At 38.9% G+C, this 20,501-nt stretch overlaps 2 protein-coding genes across 3 annotated transcripts; one reads left to right on the top strand and one right to left on the bottom strand.

Moving 5' to 3' along the window:
- The first annotated feature begins 95 nt into the window (after positions 1 to 95).
- On the top strand, positions 96 to 3,263 carry LOC109001355 (nascent polypeptide-associated complex subunit beta-like). 2 transcript variants are annotated; one of them, XM_018978604.2, is made up of 6 exons: positions 96 to 201; positions 342 to 409; positions 559 to 707; positions 835 to 891; positions 1,564 to 1,602; positions 2,899 to 3,263. In XM_018978604.2, exons 2-6 carry the CDS (start codon positions 342 to 344, stop codon positions 3,057 to 3,059), a joined length of 474 nt encoding a protein of 157 aa, XP_018834149.1. In that variant the 5' UTR covers positions 96 to 201; the 3' UTR covers positions 3,060 to 3,263. The 2 variants fall into 2 exon arrangements, with proteins under 2 accessions (XP_018834149.1, XP_018834150.1); XM_018978605.2 differs by having other exon boundaries at positions 125 to 201; positions 281 to 409; positions 2,899 to 3,218.
- Positions 3,264 to 3,655: 392 nt separating this feature from the next.
- LOC109001351 (auxin response factor 8-like) lies at positions 3,656 to 20,472 on the bottom strand. Its single transcript, XM_018978599.2, is given in 15 exon segments — positions 3,656 to 4,149; positions 4,151 to 4,199; positions 4,418 to 4,608; positions 4,699 to 5,717; positions 6,276 to 6,423; positions 9,027 to 9,102; positions 9,913 to 10,035; positions 10,121 to 10,285; positions 10,377 to 10,467; positions 18,487 to 18,571; positions 18,653 to 18,808; positions 18,912 to 18,968; positions 19,100 to 19,198; positions 19,479 to 19,600; positions 19,777 to 20,472. Coding segments are annotated over 15 exon segments (2,550 nt in total). The 5' UTR covers positions 19,820 to 20,472; the 3' UTR covers positions 3,656 to 4,023.
- Positions 20,473 to 20,501: the final 29 nt, after the last annotated feature.

Genomic DNA, 20,501 nt, shown 5'->3' with positions numbered 1-20,501 from the left:
TTCTCCGAGATCACAAGGATAGGAAAAGTAAATTAAAAGTTATAACGTGAGGGTAATAAGGGCATTCTGAAAAAGGACATTTCTTATATTTATTTTATTTATTGATTTATTCCCAAATTATTTGTTCACTGTTATCGTCGTCGGGCTATTGGTGCTTTTCCTGCTCCGTTTCATTTTCAGCAGGACCTCATTTTTTCAAAGGTAATTTCTTGTTTGTTTTTTGTTTTCCAATTGTATATGCTGTTTCGGACTGAGTATTAGGGTTTCTGTCTCGATTTAGGAAGTATTAATTTTATTGGTGATTTGTGGGGATTGGGAAAAAAATATATTTCCCTACTCAGATGGATCGGGAGAGGCTCATGAAGATGGCCAGTGCCGTTCGCACTGGTGGAAAAGGAAGCGTGCGAAGGTCTCATATCAGATTCTCTCTTCATTACCTCCTAAAATGTTTTGTTTTTTTTTTTTTTTGTGTATATCTTTGATATCTCTTTGGATATCTTAAGTTTGATTCCAAAGAAGTTCAGTTTAATTGAGTTTGACCTGTGCTTTCGAACTTAGGAAAAAGAAGGCTGTGCACAAAGCCACTACTACTGATGATAAAAGGCTTCAGAATACCTTGAAGAGGATTGGGGTTAACACCATCCCGGCCATTGAAGAAGTTAACATTTTCAAGGATGATGCTGTCATCCAGTTTCTTAATCCCAAAGGTTGATATACATACCTGAAATTTTTGCCTTTTGGACTGTGTAGCCTTTTCCTGCCATTTTTTTTTTTTTTTGGATTTCGAATTTTGGCAACTAATGACTGATAATGTTGTTTTATCTTGTCTCCCAGTTCAAGCTTCAATTGCTGCCAACACCTGGGTTGTTAGTGGTTCTCCTCAAACAAAAAGTATTTTCTCATTCCTTTCTCGTCCTCCCCTTTATATTTTCTTTCTAGAATGCTTGTACCTAACCCCCACGGGTTGGCTCAAGTGGTAAAGCCAGTAAAGGCCTTGGTTTTGTTAGTATGCTCCCTCCAAGGTTTAAGGTTCGAAACCTCATGGGTGGAAACAATCTCTAGGGTCTATCGGACTAAGGGATTGTTCCCTTGAATTTTTTTATTGTAAGTAAACGTTTGTTTTTTTATTGTAAGTAAACGATTGTATTAATAATGATAGGCACTTGCAGGAAACTCTTTGCCGAGGCCTGTGCACCCATGACATTAGTTGGGATGCTGTTCTCGGACACTCGATACCAATAAAAAAAAAAATGCTTGGATCTTTTTTCCAATTTTTTTCTCTCTATATTTACCTCTTTCAGGATGTGGATGAACATGGGCTGCTGAAATAGTAGCTAGTTCATTTAAATACTCTGATGTTGCTGGTATCTTCAAATTTTTTTTTTTTCCCCAAGCATTTCCAGATTTCCATCCTTTCCATATAGTTAGCCTGTAATTGGATTGTGTGACTGTTAAAGAGATGTTTATTGGCATTACACTTTGGCCGCTGATTGCCACTGTTGCACATCTACTTCAATCAACTTTGATGGACAAGAACTAAGATTTGTATTTGTTGTGTTTCAGAATTGCAAGATATTCTCCCAGGGATCATCAACCAACTAGGTATGATAGCTTTATTCCTATTTTCATTGCACTTAAATCATGATTGTTCATCGCCTCTATAGTGCCAAGTTTGTATTCATCGGCTAGCAGTATTTCTTTGGACCTTAGAATAGACAAAGGACAAATAATTACCTCTTTGTGTTTAAGGTAATTACAATTTACCTTTCCATCTTTTGGAAACTGTCACTAAGCCTCTTGTGACTTGGAGTAGAATGAAACTGTAAATCTCTACACTCAATGTAATTTATAAAAAAAAATGTAATTTATAATTTACCTTATATATAAATTACTCCTTAGGCATTACTTATATAAAAAAAAAAAAAAATTACTCCTTAGGCATGCTAACCTGGGGCTTTTGTCTTACAATATTTAGCTGATGCTAAATTTTGTATAAACATGCCTTTAGTATGTGATGGGTCTGCATTTAGTTGAAATTCCAATTTTTCCATCCTTGATGCTTCATTTTCATTAAGTGCTCCTGTTACTTATAAAAAAAAAAGGCATCAAGTGCTCCTGGTTTGAAAGTTTGGACATAATGAATTTTTATGTATTCTCTAGTTTCGGTAGAGAAAAAGTGTAAAAAATTAGGGCATCTTTCCAAGATTGGCTTGACCTCTTTCCTTTCTCTAGTTAGGGTAATGTGATGTAGAAATTTGGTCCATTTCTGATCTTATTGTTTGTGTACTACATTATGTGCAAATCCTTGGGAGAAATACGGTATATACCATTGATTATGAATTATAGATACCAAGTTTTTGTAAGCCATGAAAACAACCCTTGGATGATTCAGGTGTGCATGCAGTGTTGCTCTACATCCTTGGCTTTAGAAGGTCCCAAACAATATTTTTTATTTATTTATTTTGAGGGTCCCATTCTCCACTTGTGAGCCAGTGTTGAGCAAAGTCGTTTAAACAGTATTTGAACGGTTGCTAATTACCAGCGCTCATCCATCTTTGTTGTGTTCAGTAGCCCTACCTCCGCTGATGTCAAACACAAGGGAAAATTATATCATGTTATTTCAAGATTTTAAATGGGAAGTCTCTTTTATTCACTATTCTACGCATATGTGATTCAAAGAAAGATTGTAACGCTTGACAAAGAATGATGTCCATATTCCATTGCTGATCTTGTAGTGATTGATAACTGAAACGTTTTCAGAACCACTTGGCTGGGAATGAAATTTCTAAGAGTCTTGATAGCAAGTGGACTTTTTGAAAAATGAGTTTGTTATACGTATGTTTGTTAAACTCTATCCTAGTACACTTGCCATTAACACATATGGGCTTCAATTTTCAGGGCCAGATAACTTGGAAAACCTAAGGAAGCTTGCAGAACAGTTTCAAAAGCAGCAACCACCTACTGCTGGACAGCCAACGCTAGATGATGATGATGATGAAGTCCCGGAGCTTGTTGCTGGTGAAACCTTTGAAACTGTTGCGGAAGATAGTCATACTTGAGCTGGTTGTGGGAATGCTTCCTAATATATCGTATCGCTTGGTCTTTCTGTGCCTTTCTTTCTTCCCTTTGGCTCTTGTGATATAAACCTCGCACTTATCATCTTGAGATGTTTTTCAAATCCAGTGAAAGAATTGTAGAAAGTATGAGAATCATTTGAATGGCGGATGATTTTATCGAGTCCCGCGGTCCCTTCCTACACTGCATGATTACTGATTCCTTTCCTTTCAGAGGATGCACAAGTACCTTTTGCATGTGATCCCGAAGTTTCCTGCTGGATTTTGGTAATATAACCCTATAGGAGAAGATGAGGAACTTCGGGAGAATGGATTGGGTGGACCATTGTTTGGCTGTAGACATTCGCGGGACTGATGTCAACCGAACTATCAGATTAGGCCATGAAATAACCGAAACAGTTATAGGTGCAGACAAATTATCAACACATAAATGTGGGGCTTTTGTGAGAATACGACTAACCCATTTTAAATTTTATGGAACTTCTACGGTCGTATTCTCAAATACAACATAATCTCAGGTTGAACTTTTCAAGGGACATGTCAAGTTTGTCACCCAACTGCTTAATCAAAATGCTCGATGGTATCAGGAAATCAATAATTCTGATAATTTCAACATTGATGAACACGGTAAAATGCACTAAACCGAGAGAATCCACTACTATCATAATAACGGTACCACCAACATTGTTTCAGGCCATTAGTTCAGATTTGATAGAAATTCAGTCCTCGGGATTTTCATGAAGGTGGTGAGCTCGCATTTGTTTTTTTTTTTTTTGTTTCCTCAACAGTAGTCGGACCCATTACACTAGTCTTAGAAAAAGTGTCGTACAGTATAATTTTGGGACAAATTTAGGTAGAATAACGAGTGTCAGGCACCAAACTAATAGATCCAATATTTGGATTGAACTTGGAACAATGTGAGGGAGCTGTCCAAATGCTTTTCTTCACCTCAGTACTCAAGCATGCCAGGAGACGGTAACCCTGGGACAAGGTCTTGAACTTCACCACCGTTGTTCAGCCTTTGAGCCACATGTGGGCTGAAGGATTCAACTGCTTGCTCTCCCATTTTATGGACATTCCTCAGGTGAAAGTATCTTGATATACCAAACATTATTGACAAACGCTCTGCACAAGACCACGACTATTTAGTCCACAGCTCAGTTCCATTCATTCAAAGGCAAATAAATTCATATGCATATGCAGAGACATATATAACCAACAGGAGAACCACCCAATATAAACACAAACCACTTTCCAAGCATTCAAATTGATTGAGCCTAAAACATCAGATCGAGACAGACTCAAGAAAATATGGCACATTGATTACTGTCACAAGTACTTACTCCCATGGGTCGTCTCCAAGGAGAAGCGCATCATTCTCCCTGTCAACAAATACAAGCTGCCAGCCTGATCTAAGAGGGTCTTCCAACATCCCCTCAATTCCAAACATCTGAGCCAGCTCCTCTCGCAGCTCATTATAGCTGCTGAACCGGGAGATGTCCAGTGAGCGCCCAACTGACCCTGATTTATAAACCTAAACAAAAACAGAGCATCATCTGGACAAGTCCTTCAAACAAGCAATAGTAGGAATAAATTGAAAGACCAACTAACTTGCAGCTCAGACCTTGACAAATGTCCGAGATGGGGTTGGTGGGTCAACTTGCCCTGCACTCCGCAACAACTCAGAAGAGTCTTGCACCGAACCATACAGGGAACTCTGAAATCCGGAATCCCCTAATGGCATAGATGTCACATCAGCATCAACTGAAGTAGCAAAAGTGGGCAAGGTGGTAGGGAGTAGAAGCCCGGATGAATCGATATTAACACCAAAAAGAGTAGGATTCTGGGAATCAGAATTGCAATTCTCTGGCTCTTCATTAGCATCTTTCCCAGGATATGGTGTGTGTGACATTGAATTGGCATAAGTATTAGCCTGTGAATGTGTGTACTTAGAGACCCAGGATTGTTGGGGTAACTGTTCAGCTAGCATAGACTGACCAACTCTGGAGAAGTTCAAAAAATTGCTACTCCCTTCAGGACAAAATGAACTGACCATATTCTGTCTAGGGGTAATAGATGGCGAGAACTTTGTGCCTGGATCCATGAAGTCTGCTTTTGCAAAAGATGAAGAAGGCACATTTGACTGCAGTCTTTGATGCAGCTGATCACTTCGGATATGAACCATATTCTGAAAGGTATGTTGCTGCTGCCGTGCCTGTTCTTCTTGTTGGTTGTTAAGAGGTTGCTGTATAAGGTGCTGGGGTATGTTCTCTGTTAAGACTTGGGTTTGTGCCTGCAGGATGTTACGAGGCAAGGTTTGGGTAAATGCCTCCTGTTGTTGTTGCTGCTGCTGCTGCTGCAAGAGTGAAGTATGGCTCTCTCGCTGTTGAAAATACTGGAAGGGCTGCTGAAATTGCATAATTTGTTGTCTCAGGAGATCTCCACTTCCTAGGTTCTGCATTCCAGCAGCCAACATAGCTTGGTACTGCTGATTATGATCATTTCCAAACAAAGTCGGGTCCAGTCTCTGCTGCATCCAGGGAAACAAACCAACACCCTGAAAATTTAGGGAGTTGACTCCATGTTCTCCAGTTCCTCCCCTTAACCACATCAACCCATTGTTAGTTCCTTCATCCCTGCTATCTGCAAAAGGCCATAGTGACATCATAACAACAAGAAGATTCATGGCAATCTTGCTAGAGTTTACAATTTAGTACAAGAAAGCACAGAAGCCTAATACGTGTGCACCCCAAGTAAACATTATTGAGTAATGCTAGATGTTACTTATGACAAAAGCGACCTATATACAAGCCCCGGGCATGCAAGTCTGGGGCAAGCCCATAGAAAAAAAGAGGGACAAAGAGGACCCCCAGCAAGAAGAGAATTTTTTCTGATGGGTCCCATGTTTTTTCAAGGGGCTTGCACAAATCATTTTCCAATCACCTATCATTTAATAATGTAGACAGAGAAGAAAGTAATGAAATAAAGGGTCGCAAGAATGAACACTCTAGTCACCTATACTTAGACTGACCTGGCAAGAAAAGTAACTTTGTTGACCTCAAATTCAGATGCTTAGATTTGGCATATAAAAAAACTAGGCACAAATTTGCCCAATTCAAATCTTGAAGGAAAGAGAAGAAAGAAATAAAAATGAAAACCTCATCACAAAAGCTGTAAAGTTAATATTAAAAGGATAAATACCATGCAAAGATGAGACCCCAGGATGCCAGGGGCGTTTCAGTCTCAGGGGAAACAATGATGGATACATGGGGAAAGTTGTTAAAGGTTCAATTTCCCACAAAGACACCCTTGGCTGCCTCTCACCAGCTGTTGACTCGTCCCAACCAACCTATACATAAAGGATGAAAGATGACGAAACAAATCAAAACTCAGTGAATTACAACAAATGATGGGTAAAAAGCCTTTGTGCTATGCAATGGATATATATAGTTCCTCTATACAATTTTTTATTTTATTTTTTATAAGTAGTTGCTCTATACAAAATAAACATGAATTTTACTAAGAGTTTTAATCATTCAAATACAGCCTCAAGTGTTTGCAATTTACAAGACAGAATCGATGGAAGTAGCAATGCACAAGACACGTTGGAGAAGGGAAACTGTACAAATTATTCCCCTTTTGCTTTGCACATGATCCACAATTTTATCCCTCTCAAAAAGGTGCTTTTAAGTGTTCATAGGTGACTCTTTTTATTCTTTCATGATTAACGTCTCTATGTTTCTCTATAGTCTTAATAAATATTGCAAAAAAAGTAGGACCCACCCATATAAACCTTCACTAACTAGTAATTTAGAGCAAATTCGAAGGAAAAACTCTTCCGCTAAAAAATATAGGTAAATAAACATAATTGCCAGTGACTTACCTAATTCGTGTGAAGGGTTTAGCCCATTAAAAGACGGGTTATGTATGCACGGTCTCCAGGATTCATCGTCATAAAAAGCATTGTGTCCAAATGACAGAATAATTCCTAACCGTATGAATTCTAAACTTACAATAGATTTTGACCCTTAAACTCCATCTTTGAAAGGCAAAAAAGTAGGCTAGACAATACCCCCTCTAATTATACAAACAAATTTATTTTATAAAAACCACTGGCACAAAAAAAAAAAATGAAAAATGGTAAATGTTGGTTGGTTGGAATGCTCTATTCTTTTTTAGTATTATACACACTTAGAAAACTCATCCAATTTTCCCAACCAAACATTTTATTTTAGCCAAAATTTTTGTAGGCCTCCCATACTTTTTTAATTAGATATGACTTTCATTGTCCGTTTGCTCATTTCACAATATTCTAGTTGTCAAAAAAATTAAATTAAAAAAAATAGATTCAAGGCTCCAATTAGTAAAAAATAAAGTAGAGAAATGTGGCCAAAATATTTTGGAAGTTATGCTCAAATGATGGTCAATAAGCATCTCAATTCAACATACGGAAAGAACTTCATTTATAAAAAAACATTCATCAGGGTCCAATCATTCAACAAGCACATCTTTGATCAGGGATTCTAGGTTGCCTGTTTCCATGTGCCAACTTTACTTGTACACTAAACTCTATATCCAACAAGAAATTTTGACTTGGCAAAAATTATGTGAATCATGGACCGCTTTATATGAAGTCTCTATCTCTTTGCATTGGCCATCCATGAGCTTACTAGATCAATTCAAAATGTAGCCCCATAGTATGTGCTCTTTGCAGATGATATTAAGAGATGACACTACAACAGGATTAACTCCAAGTTAGAAGTTTAGAGCATGTTTGGTAAACTTGATTATATGAAATGCAAGTTTAGTAAAATTGAAAATAATTTTTTTAAGACAAGGAATCTCAGAGACTGTGCAAATGCAACATGTCTTTAACTCGGTTAAACCCCAAACCCATTTATCGCGTCCCCATCACCCAAATCAAATAAATCATAGGCTTTTCACCAATTGCAGGTGGCCCCTAGAAACTTGCACCCAAGGGTTTAAACCTTGGACCTGGAGAAAGCATACTAACAAGACCAATGCCCTCACTTATCAAAAAAAAAAAAAGAAAGACCAATGCCCTCGCCACAATATTTAGGGATAGTATAATTTGATGTTCAAGATATATCAAAGAGCAGTCACTTTCAGTATATTGGATCAACAAATAATTCAGGGATGGGAGATCGAGAAAGATGCAACTCATAGAACAAGACCAAGATGGTTACAGTAAAGACGTGGGTCAGGAGTATTGGACGACCATAGAATACCTATTAAATAGAAGGGAAACTTCTACATAAATCAGGTATACTCTACTGTGGAATGTTGGAAGGTTAAGAAGCAACAGTTCCTTTTTTTTTTTTTTTTTTTAATCAGTGATTAAGAAGCAACAGTTCATGAAATAAATGTAGCTGGAATTGAAATGAGACTCGAGAGAAGGATCGGTGGGAATACCACAAGGGATAAAGGCATCCATTCAAAGGCAGTGGTGACTCCTATCAAGTGAAAAACAAGAGTCACCTAAGATAGTCTTGTGTAGAAGTAATGAAGAGAAATATGTTGAGTAGGGAAACAACAGAGCTATAATTTTAGATAAGATAAAACTTTGGAAAAGAATTCAAAGCTTACTAGACTTTAAGATTAATAGACATTACACAGCTTGATAGAATTTACAAAAAAAAAATGTGTGAAAGTGGAATTATGACATCATACAATACTCTAAGAAAAAAAAAAAAAAAAAACAAGTGCAAAAAGCATAGCCAATTAAAGCTGGCATCAACAAAGCTAGAAAGATATATACGGACATACTTCTTTTCAAAAATTAAAAACAGAAAACCTGGAAAGAAATCTGCACAGGATTCTTTCCCTCCATAAGCACAAGACGAGATGTGCAGCATGGTAATACATACAACGAATAAATGGTTTAGTGGACAATAACGAATACATGCATGCCATGATTAAAAGCTCACTTACCTTGACAGATCTCCAATGAGAATTTGGCCAACGGACAGAATCCAGATCACTTATTCCAGTTATCGTACCCATGTACCTGGAAAAATAAGCCTTACACATCTGGACACAATTTTACAAATAATATAAATAGAAGCAGCAGCCTTAGCTGCTACACCCTTGAGAGATAAACAACATGCATGTTCTGTGGTAAAGCACCTATAACTGCAAGGAAGTCACCACAATCAAACACCAACATGCAGACAAAATATTTAGTGTTAGTTTACCCAACATTAAAATGTAAGGGTCTTCTTATAATCATATTTGATCTAGTACTCCAACTAGTATTTGGAATTTATATAATGATTTTGAAGATTACTCTGTATGAGCTGCCTACAAATTACGGTCTCACGAAGTTCGAGATAAAGGAATAAAAAGTTTTTACTATTAGTTATTTCCTAAAAAGGGGATTGCAACAAAGCTTTATGGGGCAAAGTCTACATGGTCTTTAAAAAAACACAAATTGTTTTGTATGAGCAGTTATGTTTTCCATCTTTAGCATTATTTCAGATTGAAGACGTGTATGTCAGGCTTTTGGAAGCAAACCCACTCAGTCAACCAAAGCAACTTGCCTAAATTGTGTAGATATGCATGTGCCACCTGAACCAAGATAATGTGTCACAGATCTACTAAATCCGCATCATGACTAAATTTGAGTACCCTCTTAATCTAAGCCACAACAAGAAACAGTATCAGTGGCAGAGTGCCAGCACTGTAACTAAGAAAGTCATCAAATGTCTTACCAGATATGAAGGGTTCTAGCACATAAAATGCAAGAAATTGATAGACATGCACAATAAAAAAAGAATCATCATCACAAGAAGATGAAATATGTCACGAACAATATCACCTTCTGACACTTGACTCTTCAGTCTCAAAAAGCATCCGGAAACGCATCCCAACTGATACACGTGTGTGAAATACAGTTTTAACATACTTTGAAAGGGGTACAACAAACTCAGACGGACTGGCCCTGTACATAATGGAAAAGGCGCAACAAGAATTACAGAAGAAAATGAAAAGAAAATGAAGAACAAACTTTGAAAACTGTGTTGCACCTTGGGTTATAGAAAATAGTAAAACAGCTATGGGTTGCAGCAGCATGAGCAGCAGCAGCTAGGAGTCCGATGTGCATGCTATCACTTGATAAAACAGATGATGGCATCACAGTTTGTGGTCGAGTGGCACGGCGAATTCCCAAAAGTAGCTGATTTTTTTCATTCCTATTTATAGCAATTAACCAAAACAAAAAACTCAGGATTCCCTAGCACCAACCAAAAATCAACGAGGGAATGAAGTGTATGAAATATTTACCAGATGAAGAGAACAGAATCCCCTGCAACAAGTCTTTTGGCACTTACAAACACACTCCAGCCTGTAGTAAGAAGATGACGTTTCGGCTGTCCTGCAAGATGAGCAAGAAAATGGTGTCAACTTGTTACACAATTTAACAGACCATCAGTGTACATTCAACAATAAATTAGGAGTGCAGCTAGCTCATTTAAAGCTTTCTGATGATGGTCAGAAAATCCACCAACTCTCATTTGTACCAAAAAAGAAAAAGGAGCAGTAGCTAAAGCAAAAACCAAATCTCTGTCAGCCCATGGCTAAACAAATATTCTACAAATAACATCTAGTGCTGCAGTCTTTGTGGAAGTCATAAAAACTAGTAAATTTGGATGGTTTCTTCATGCTTGATGTGGTGCATCTGGCAAGAACACAACAGCCGGACTTTTGAAGACCATGAGCGAATGGTGAAAAAAATTAAAAGCCCAATTATCTGACACTCTCTGTGATCGGATGGCCGTTCATAACAGCTACCAACATTGTAGTTTTTTATATTTCAGAAGTTTTTGCTCTTTTTCATCTAATTAATAGTTGGGCGTATCCTTTGGTATACTTTTTGTGTACTAGTGTTACTCCCCACTATCTGTTTTAATATAATTGTAATATTTTTTTTTTATAAGTTAAAAGTTTTATTAAGCACAATGTAATAGGCGAAGCCTAAGTACACAGGAAGTATACAAAAGAAACACTTAGTTACATTCTAGTACTAGAAAAGCGAAGACAAGAATTTGTTCACAGCCCTTCCCTTGAGTAAAATAGCAAAGAACCAGCTAAGTAGAGTGCTTATAAAAAACTTCCAAAATGCATCTCTATTACATTTCCTATCATTAAAGCACCTCTTGTTTCTCTCCAACCAAATACACCACATCATACACAGGGGCATCATCTTCCATGCAACTGCCACTTGGGAACAAGTATCATTTGAAAGTTGGTCCAGCTTGCTAGAAAATCGACCACTGCTTCTGGCATGACCCAGCTCAGCCCAACCCTTCCAAACACCTCCATCCCACAGCACCTTAGCCATTTCACAGTGAAGTAGGAGATGATTCACTGATTCCGCTTCTTTCTTGCACATAAAGCACCAATCCAAAACAATCATTCCGCGCTTCCTCAAGTTATCTATAGTTTGAATATTCCCTATTGCTGCTGTCTATATGAAAAAAGACACCCTTGTCGGAACATGAGCCTTCCAAATCCTCTTCCAAGGAAAGCAAATATGATGCTGATTTAGTATCACCTTATAGTAAGACCGAACTGTAAACTTTTTAGAGGCTGTTTGTCTCCAGCATAGTTGGTCCATGCCCTGTCTTCTTATCTCCACTGAATACAACAATATGAAAAAATTAGTAACCTCCTCTACTTCCCAATCCTGGGCAGATCTGGAAAAACTTACATCCCAAAGCACCACTCCATTGGAAAGACCCATCAACTCTGAAACTGAAGCTTGCTTATTATTTGCCAATCTGATAACAACCGGAAAGGCTCTAAACAATTCAGTATCCCCACACCAAACATCAGACCAGAATCTGATTTTTGAACCATCACCAAAAGAGAAGTTAACTTGTTTCAAGAAACAATCCCAACCTTTCCTAATAAACTTCCATAGACTCACCATACGAACCCCTACATTCCTTGGTACACCAACCTCCCCAATCACTACCATATTTTTGATCAATCATCCCCCTCCACAATGCCTCATCTTCCCCATGGTATCTCCATAGCCATTTCCCCAACAACGCCTTATTAAAACTTCATAAGCTATGAATACCCAAACCTCCATCAACAATCGGATAACAAACTTTTTTCCAACTCACTAGGGGAGTTTTAATCTCCTCTCCCATACCTCCCCACAAAAAATCTCTATACAATTTTTCAATACGATTGGCCACACTAACTGGTAAAGGGAATAAAGACAGAAAGTAGATAGGGATATTAGAGAGAGTACTCTTTATAAGAGTAATCATACCCCCTTTAGATAAATATGTCCTTTCCATGCTGCCAACTTCCTCTCTATATTCTCGACCACCCCATCCCCAATGTGTTTGGCCTTAAAAGATGCCCCTAGCGGTAGTCCCAAATATTTTATGGGCAGAAAGGCAATTTTGCACCCCAGAAATTCTGCCAAATGATGAATGTTATGGACTCCCACCGGTGCCAACTCCGATTTACTTAAGTTCACTTTTAATCCAGAGATGGCTTGAAAACACAGCAGGACAGCCCTCAAAACTTGAATTTGTTCCCCAACAGACTCACAAAAAATAAGGGTATCGTCAGCGACAAGCAAGTGTGATATTATAGCAGGACCATTAGAATTAGAACCCACTGAAAAACCCGAGATAAATCCTGCTCCTACCACTGCCTCCACCATGCGACTCAAAGCCTCCATAACAATATCAAATAGGAAGGGAGATAAAGGATCCCCCTGTCGCAAGTCTCTTGAACTCGGAAAATACCCACAAGACTGCCCATTAACAAGTACAGAAAAACGGACAGTTGAAATACAATGGCTTATCCAGCCACACTACTTATCTCCAAAGCCGCATCGTCTAAGCATATACAAAAGAAAATTTCAATTTACATGATCATATGCTTTTTCCATGTCCAACTTACAAAGGACCCCCGGAGCCCCTTCCCGCATGCGGCTATCTACACATTCATTTGCAATCAACATTGAATCTATGATTTGTCGTCCTCTAACAAAGGCATTTGAGATTTAGAAATGATCTTCTCCATTACTTTGCTCATTCTATTTGCTAACACCTTTGAAATAATCTTATAGATACTAACCAAACTGATTGGGCGAAACTCCTTCAACTCCGAAGCACCCGCTCTCTTTGGAATCAAGGCAATAAAAGTGGCATTCAAAGTCTTCACAAACTATTGAAACTTATAAAATTCATGAAATACCTTCATCACATCCTCCCGCACAATCTCCCAACAATCTTGGAAGAATGCCATAGAAAACCCATCCAGCCCAGGAGCTTTGTCTCTCCTCATTCCACACACCACCCGATGCACCTCAAGCTCTTCAAACGGCCTCTCAAGCCATCTTGCTGAAAAATCATCCACCGCTACAAAGTTCAATCCATCAATCTTAGGTCTCCAAGCTTTCGTCTCACTTAGGAGAAAACTAAAAAACAGCACAACATGCTCTTGGATCTCGGCAGGTGAGGATAGCAGATTATTTTCAATTCTTAACATCTCAATAGCATTGTTACATCTATGAGAATTATCCATTTTATGAAAGAAGCTAGTGCACTTATCTCCCTCTTTAAGCCAAAGAACCCTCGACTTTTGCCTCCATGATATTTCTTCCCGCAAAAATACCCTCTCAAGTTCTATTTTTACTTCGTTCTTCCTAGACAAACTCCCCTCACTATCCCCATCGGCTTCCAAGGATTGAAGCTCATCCCAAAGGGCTTTTTTTTGCTGCTCAACATTCCCAAAAACCTCCTTATTCCATATCTTCAAATTAGCTTTTAGGGCTTTGAGTTTACTAGCCAAAACAAAACTAGGAGTCCCCTCAAACTGATACGTCAGCCACTAACTTTTTACCTTATCGACGAAGCCCTCCACTTCCAGCCACATATTCTCAAACTTAAAGTACCGTTTGCCCTCATGAATATCCCAACACTCATAAATAATGGGAAAGTGGTCTGATCCTACCCTTGGAAATCGTTTTTGGCACAACTTCGAATAGTGAGCTTCCCACGACGATGATACTAAAAATATGTTCAATCTTGAACCGTCTCTAGAATTGGACCATATATACTCACCCCCCACCAAAGGCAAATCCAGCAATTCCAAATCAAAGATCAGCTGTGAGAAAACCTCCATAGCAGTAGTCATCGAAGATAGACCCTCCCGCTCACTTGGGAATCGAACTATATTGAAATCCCCACATATACACCAAGGTAAATCCCACACAGAATACAATCCTAATACTTCATCCCATAGAAAGTTTCTATCCCGATCCCTAGTGGGATCATATACACTTGCTAATGCCCATGACCATCCATCTTCCATGTTTCTTAATACACATGCCACCAAGTAATCTCCAATGCACTCTTCTACCATCTCGACTACTCTACTATCCCACATGACTAGCACTCCACCAGAAGCACCCGAAGAGGCTAAATAAGTCCAGCCTACAAACGAACCTCTACACAAGCTACTAATTACATTCATGTTAACAATTTCCAATTTTGTTTCTTGGAGGCATACAACATCAATCTTCCAACTATGAATCATGGACCTAATGCGAAGGCATTTATTGACATTATTGATCCCCCTTACATTCCAAGACAATATTTTAGGCTTCATGAACTGGAATAGCTTCCCTCCCCTTTGATCTATCCCTCCCCAAAGTACCCTCCTTATTGTCATAATTAATAGAACAATGCAATTTTTTCAACTCCTACTCCTTTCTCACAGATGACTTCTCAGCCATGGATCGACCAGCTTCAATGGCAACTAAAAGTGCCATCAATTGTTCTTCATAACCATCTTAAAAGAGACCCACACAACTTTGAATCTCCTTCACTTTTTTAAAAACCCAATATGAAGTTTCCTTGGACACAATCTGAAGAGGAGTCATCTGTAACGGTGATGAACTACCCATCTCCTCATAAATAGCTACTTCAAGCTGTGAGTCTGAAACCAACCTATCCTGCTCTTCCATTTCAGGCAGTGCAAAATCAACTTGCCTACTTCCTTCTAAGTTCAGAAAATGCTCCAGTAAACACTTACCCCCTCACCATCCTCGTGTGGGTGACCACAGAGGTTAGAACCTCATTATGTAAATGTTTTGAAGGATTTGTAGGATATGTAGGTTGCGTTGGAAGAGATGGACGTTAAAGTAAAAGGGATGATATGGTGCTTATTGGGTAAAGAGGTCATGGGGTCAAGTTTGGGCCTAGGGAGTGGGCCGGAGTTTTCTCTTATGAGAGGGGGGGGGGGATGAGGCATTGGGTGTGGGTCAGGTACGTGGGTCTAAAGGGAAGGTCCAGCCTCAACATAATATCGGACCCGAGCCCACCCAGCTAAAAGGTTTTGCATGGAGGAAGAAGTCGCAGCTCGGGGTAGGCCCAACAGCTTGTGGGTGAGCGCCACCCCGGCGAAGCCTCAGACGGTGGCGTTGAAGACCCTCGAAGCTTCGACGGAAGCACAGCCGTCGGCAGCAGGGTCCGTGGAGCTTGGAAGGGTGAACTCAAGCAGCTCTGCCATTAGCTTAGCTCCCATCGTCTCGGCTCCTGCACAGACTTGGTTGACGCAGGTAGATTGTGAGATTCCGACGTCAACCGTGATGAGTAAAGGCAAACTTCTCACGAGCAAAGGCAAGGTTGCATCAGCTCATTCTCGAGGCACTGTAACGGCGCCGATAATAGCACAGGTGTTTCCACCTCTGGCACAGAAAGTGTCAATAGGCACAGATGAAGCCTTGAGTGGGTTAGAGATGGATATTTATCAAAATAAATATATAAATGAAAAAACAAACCCTCATGACAGAGTGAAAAAATCTTGCACTGATTCCCCTTCCACAAGTCCAAAAGTTTCGAAGATGGTCACCCAAAATTTGATAATTGATTTGGAATGTTGTGATTGAAAAGATGAAGCGCAGGCTGGCATCTTGGAAGAGGTTGTATTTATCAAAAGGTGGTAGGTTCACATTGATTAAAAGTACTCTCTCTAACCTTTCCACCTATATTTTGCTTTGTTCCTGCTCCCAGCAAAAATTGCCAACCGTATTGAGAAGCTACAACACGAATTCTTGTGGAGTGATTTGGGGGACGAGTTCAAGTTCCATCTGGTCAATTTGTCCATGGTGTGCACTCCATTTTCTGGGGGTGGATTGGAGATTCGTAACTTGACGAAGTTCAACCAAGCCCTATTAAGTAAATGATTGTGGCGGTACCAACAAGAAAGGGGGGCCTTGTGGAAGTTTGTCATAGTTGCACAGGTTGGGGAAGCATGGGGTGGATGGTGCAAGAATGAGGAATGCGGCTCGCATGGGGTAGGTTTGTGGAAATACACTAGGGAGGGTTGGGAGACTTTCAGGAGACATACACATTGTTGTGAGTGATAGCTCTCGCGTCAAATATTGGCATGATAAATAGTGTGGTGAACATTGTCTCAAAGACACTTTCCCCGCCATATTTGAGCTAGCACGAGTAAAGGATGCAGCGATAGCGGATCTTTTGGCTTTTTCTAATGGCTCCCCTTAATGGAATGTGGACTTCACTAGGGCAGCCCAAGACTGGGAGTTGGAGGTTATCACAGACTTCTATGCGACACTGTATTCCGTACATATGACCGAGGGTACTATGGACAAGATGTTTCAGAGCCCTTCCAAGAAAGGTAAATTCAAGATTAGATCATTTCACAAAGTTTTATCGAGCCCAGGCAGGTTCACATTCCCATGGAAGAGCATCTGGCAAACCAAAACTCTTTTAAAAGCAGCTTTTTTTGTTTTGACAGCAGCATTGGACAAAATTCTCACCACAAATAATCTAAGGAGACGTCGATTAATGGTATTGGACTGGTGTTACATGTGTAAGAAAGATGGTGAATCACTTGATCGTCTGTTTCTACATTGCGAGGTGGCGGCCAGGACCATATGGGCTGATTTTTTATAGGACTTGGTTTATCATGGGTCATGCCCGTCAAATTGGTCGATTTTCTAGCATGTTGGAGAGGCCAAGTTGCATCAATATGGAAAACGGTCCCCATATGTATGTGTTGGGGTATTTGGAGGGAGCGAAATGATAGAAGTTTCGAAAACTACGAGAGAACAATGGAGGAGCTGAAACTTTGTTTCTTTAAAACATTATTTTCTTGGGTGGGGGCCATTGTTTGTAACGGACTTAATGTCCATGACTTTCTACTTTCAATTGTAAACTATAGCTAGGTACTTCTCATGTATACTTCCTGTGTACTTGGGTTTTGCCTATTATTATGAATAAAACCTCTTGATTACCGATAAAAAAAGAAAATTAAAAAAAAAAAATCTTGAGCCGCTGGATCTCTGTTATCCGTTATCATCCTAATGTTCACACTTCACATACCGACAATAGGAGTACTACTACACAACTCGCTACACCTCAATTTCCATACCCAACTCTATTAAACATGGTTTGTGGAAAGAACAATAAAAAGCATCATACGACTTGAAACCTTTTTAAAATGACTTGCATATTCAAATTGATTAGCAAACCTCTCAACATAACTGAGTTTTGGTAATACACTAAGATTTTTTTTTTTTTTTTTTTTTTTATATAAGTAGGTAATACATGAAGATATTCACAGAGATATTCCAAACATTTTTTATAGGTAAAATAAGATTTTATTTGATCAAGTAAAGGGGTTTACTCTGCAAGGGTGGGTCCGAAGGGCCCTTCCTTGGAGAGGTTTCCCGACATATAAAAAAAAAAAAAAAATAAATAAATAGGCAAAGCCCAATTACACAGAAAGTATATATGGAGAACAATAGAAATAAACAAGAACTAATTTATTGTGTTGGGCCAGACGCGAAGATACACTAGGTATGTGAGTCTACTAATGTATAGATGTTTCAATAGTTTACCAGCATTTCAAGTAAATAATGCCCAGAAATCTACTGGGACATTAAGACAAAATTACCGAACTTAAAATCCTTAGCGCTTCCAAAATTTTGTTTTGAAAATTCATGAAAAGCATGCCTCAAGAATATTAGTGACAAAGTTGCACAAATTATTCTATCACTTCACCGTCAATAGACAATTATTTTAAAAAATCACCATCAAGAGAAAGAAAAGTCACAAAAACATTCAAAGCTAACAATCTTACCACATTCTTAGATTGGCCAATTACAAACATCCTAATTTCCACCAGTTAAAATTCAAAATTATGATATGAAACTTTTCTATAGAAGCAGCAGCAAAATATCACAATATATCATTTCTCTCAGGTCCACAAATACATAGAAGACTACAAGCTCATGAAATTCTATTAATGGACGGATCCTCTTTTGTTTTTTTTGTTTTTTTGTTTTTTTTCATTTTCCTGACAAGTACCCCTATGAAAAGAAATCAAGATCTACCTCGAAAAATATGCCTAAACTTCCACTCAACGTCATGGAGATCCCTTGCGATAAGTTCCTGAGCTGGTGGCTGTTGCGAAAAATCCTGCAGGACCAAAAAAAAATAAAAATGCAACAACATCCCACTTAGAATCAAAACAAAAAGAAGTGAAGTAACGGACACTACCAGTGGAGGGAAAACTTTCTCAGCAGCACGACGAGGAACGGAGAACCCTCCATGGGTACTTGTGTCACTAGCTGTCAATGTCTTGCAAAAGTAATTAGCAGGCTGCTTGCTTGGAATCCCCAATTCCATAGGGAGGAATGTATCCTTTTGTTCTTCCTATTTGAGGCATGGAGAGGAAAAAAGAGTTCCATTCCATTCAGATGAGTTTCCAATACACTATAAGGGGAAAAAACTTGAACAACAACAAAACCAGGAATACCAGTGTCAAAGGCTGTAATGTCATTTGCGCATATACTTCATCCGTTTCCACATCAGCCTGAAATCTCGTAAATAATCTATAGGTGACTTAAAATTCAAAATTGTTTTCTTATTTGAAATTTTAATGAGAATCAGACACATCTCAATTAATGTAATTTTACAGCTGAAAAGAAAAGGAAGAAAACACACATGCATTGTGACATTATGAAGTTGACAAATCAACTGGGGTGACAAGCTCGGGTAATTGGGAATGTGTCCATCAACTTCTTTGTTAGTAGTAGCAGCAACCTACAATAACAATAACAATTACTACTTTTCACATTTCATATTAATCGCACAAAATCATACCGCTGTGCTAGATTATGTATGTAATTCCTAAAAATATCGTTTACGTAACAAAGTGCTGCAAATTTAGTAATAAGAAAATCATAAGTACAATTTAAACTAGGCTAAAAAAGTGTCTTTTCTGGGGAAAAAATAGTCCTAAAAATGGAATTTATTTTGTTCATCGAAAAGGGAAGAAAAACTAAAAAAATACCAGGGGGAGCGAATAGAAAAGAGAAGCAACCTGCTCGCTATGACCCTGAGGAAAGTAGACGACACGGGTCCCCGGCGTCGGTAGGGACACCAGCGGTCCAGCACATGCATGCCACAGCTCCGAATTTAAGCATTTCTTCTCCCCTGTTCCTCCTCCATATCCAATAACAAAAACGAAAAATAATTAATTACTAGTCCTATTTTTACTTCCAAAGCCAAAAGAGAAGCAAAATAAATATAGTACTAAAAAAGGAACATGAAAATGACATTAAAATAAAATATTAAAATCCAAAGAAGAAGAAGAGGAAGGAAGGATATGAGATATATACCTTCATGATCCAGCTGACTCAACCCCGATGTTGAAAGCTTCATATCCACCTTTCCTTTATCTCTTTCTTTTCTTGTTTATTTCTTTTTGACAGGGATTATTTCTGACTATAGAGATATTTATGCAACCCTAACCCTCGTTCATGGGCATACCAACATACCCAGCATTAATAAATTTTAGGGAACAAAAACTCTAAAGCTATGGAGTGCAACAAGAAGCCTAACTAAACAACCTAAAGCCATTGCTCCGCCACTCTATTTACTAATTCAGGTCATTGCTCACAGTAGGCGACCTTTGAACAGTAGCTCAAAATGAAACCTAAAAGAGTTCACGGGAGAGGCATTTGCGTAAATTCACTCCAACTTGCACCCCAAAAGGAAAGGATCCGAGACTCCACTATCCATAAATAAACAGAGCGCGTCGTTCGAGATCAGAACCATGGAGAGAGAGAGAGAGAGAGAGAGAGAGAGCTGAGGCTTGGAGTCACAGACCGTTGAGCTCAACAGTAGGCCCTATCACTATCGATTGAGATTTAGAGTGGCAGAGCATTAGATTCAGGTGAAATATTTGAAATTGAAAGAAAGGAACTTACAGTCGAATGGAAAGAGAGCGACGGAGAGAAAGGGAAAACCAAGAAGGTTACTTTCGCTCTCTTTATAAAGTGGGTGGGGAGGGGGTCCCGACCAAGCTGGAGCTGAGAGAGCAGTAGAGAGAGAGAAGGGGGGG

Source organism: Juglans regia, chromosome 1, assembly GCF_001411555.2.
Source record: "Juglans regia cultivar Chandler chromosome 1, Walnut 2.0, whole genome shotgun sequence".
In the NCBI taxonomy this organism is placed as follows: Eukaryota; Viridiplantae; Streptophyta; class Magnoliopsida; order Fagales; family Juglandaceae; genus Juglans; species Juglans regia.
Note: the sequence above shows the minus strand (reverse complement) of the source record. Positions and strands in the feature narration are given on the sequence as shown.

Coding starts and splice junctions, on each gene's coding strand:
- LOC109001355 (XM_018978604.2), top strand. CDS start 342: ATGGATCGGGAGAGGCTCATGAAGATGGCCAGTGCCGTTCGCACTGGT. Junction 410..558: donor GGAAAAGGAAGCGTGCGAAG/GTCTCATATCAG, acceptor TTTCGAACTTAG/GAAAAAGAAGGCTGTGCACA. Junction 1,603..2,898: donor AGGGATCATCAACCAACTAG/GTATGATAGCTT, acceptor TTCAATTTTCAG/GGCCAGATAACTTGGAAAAC.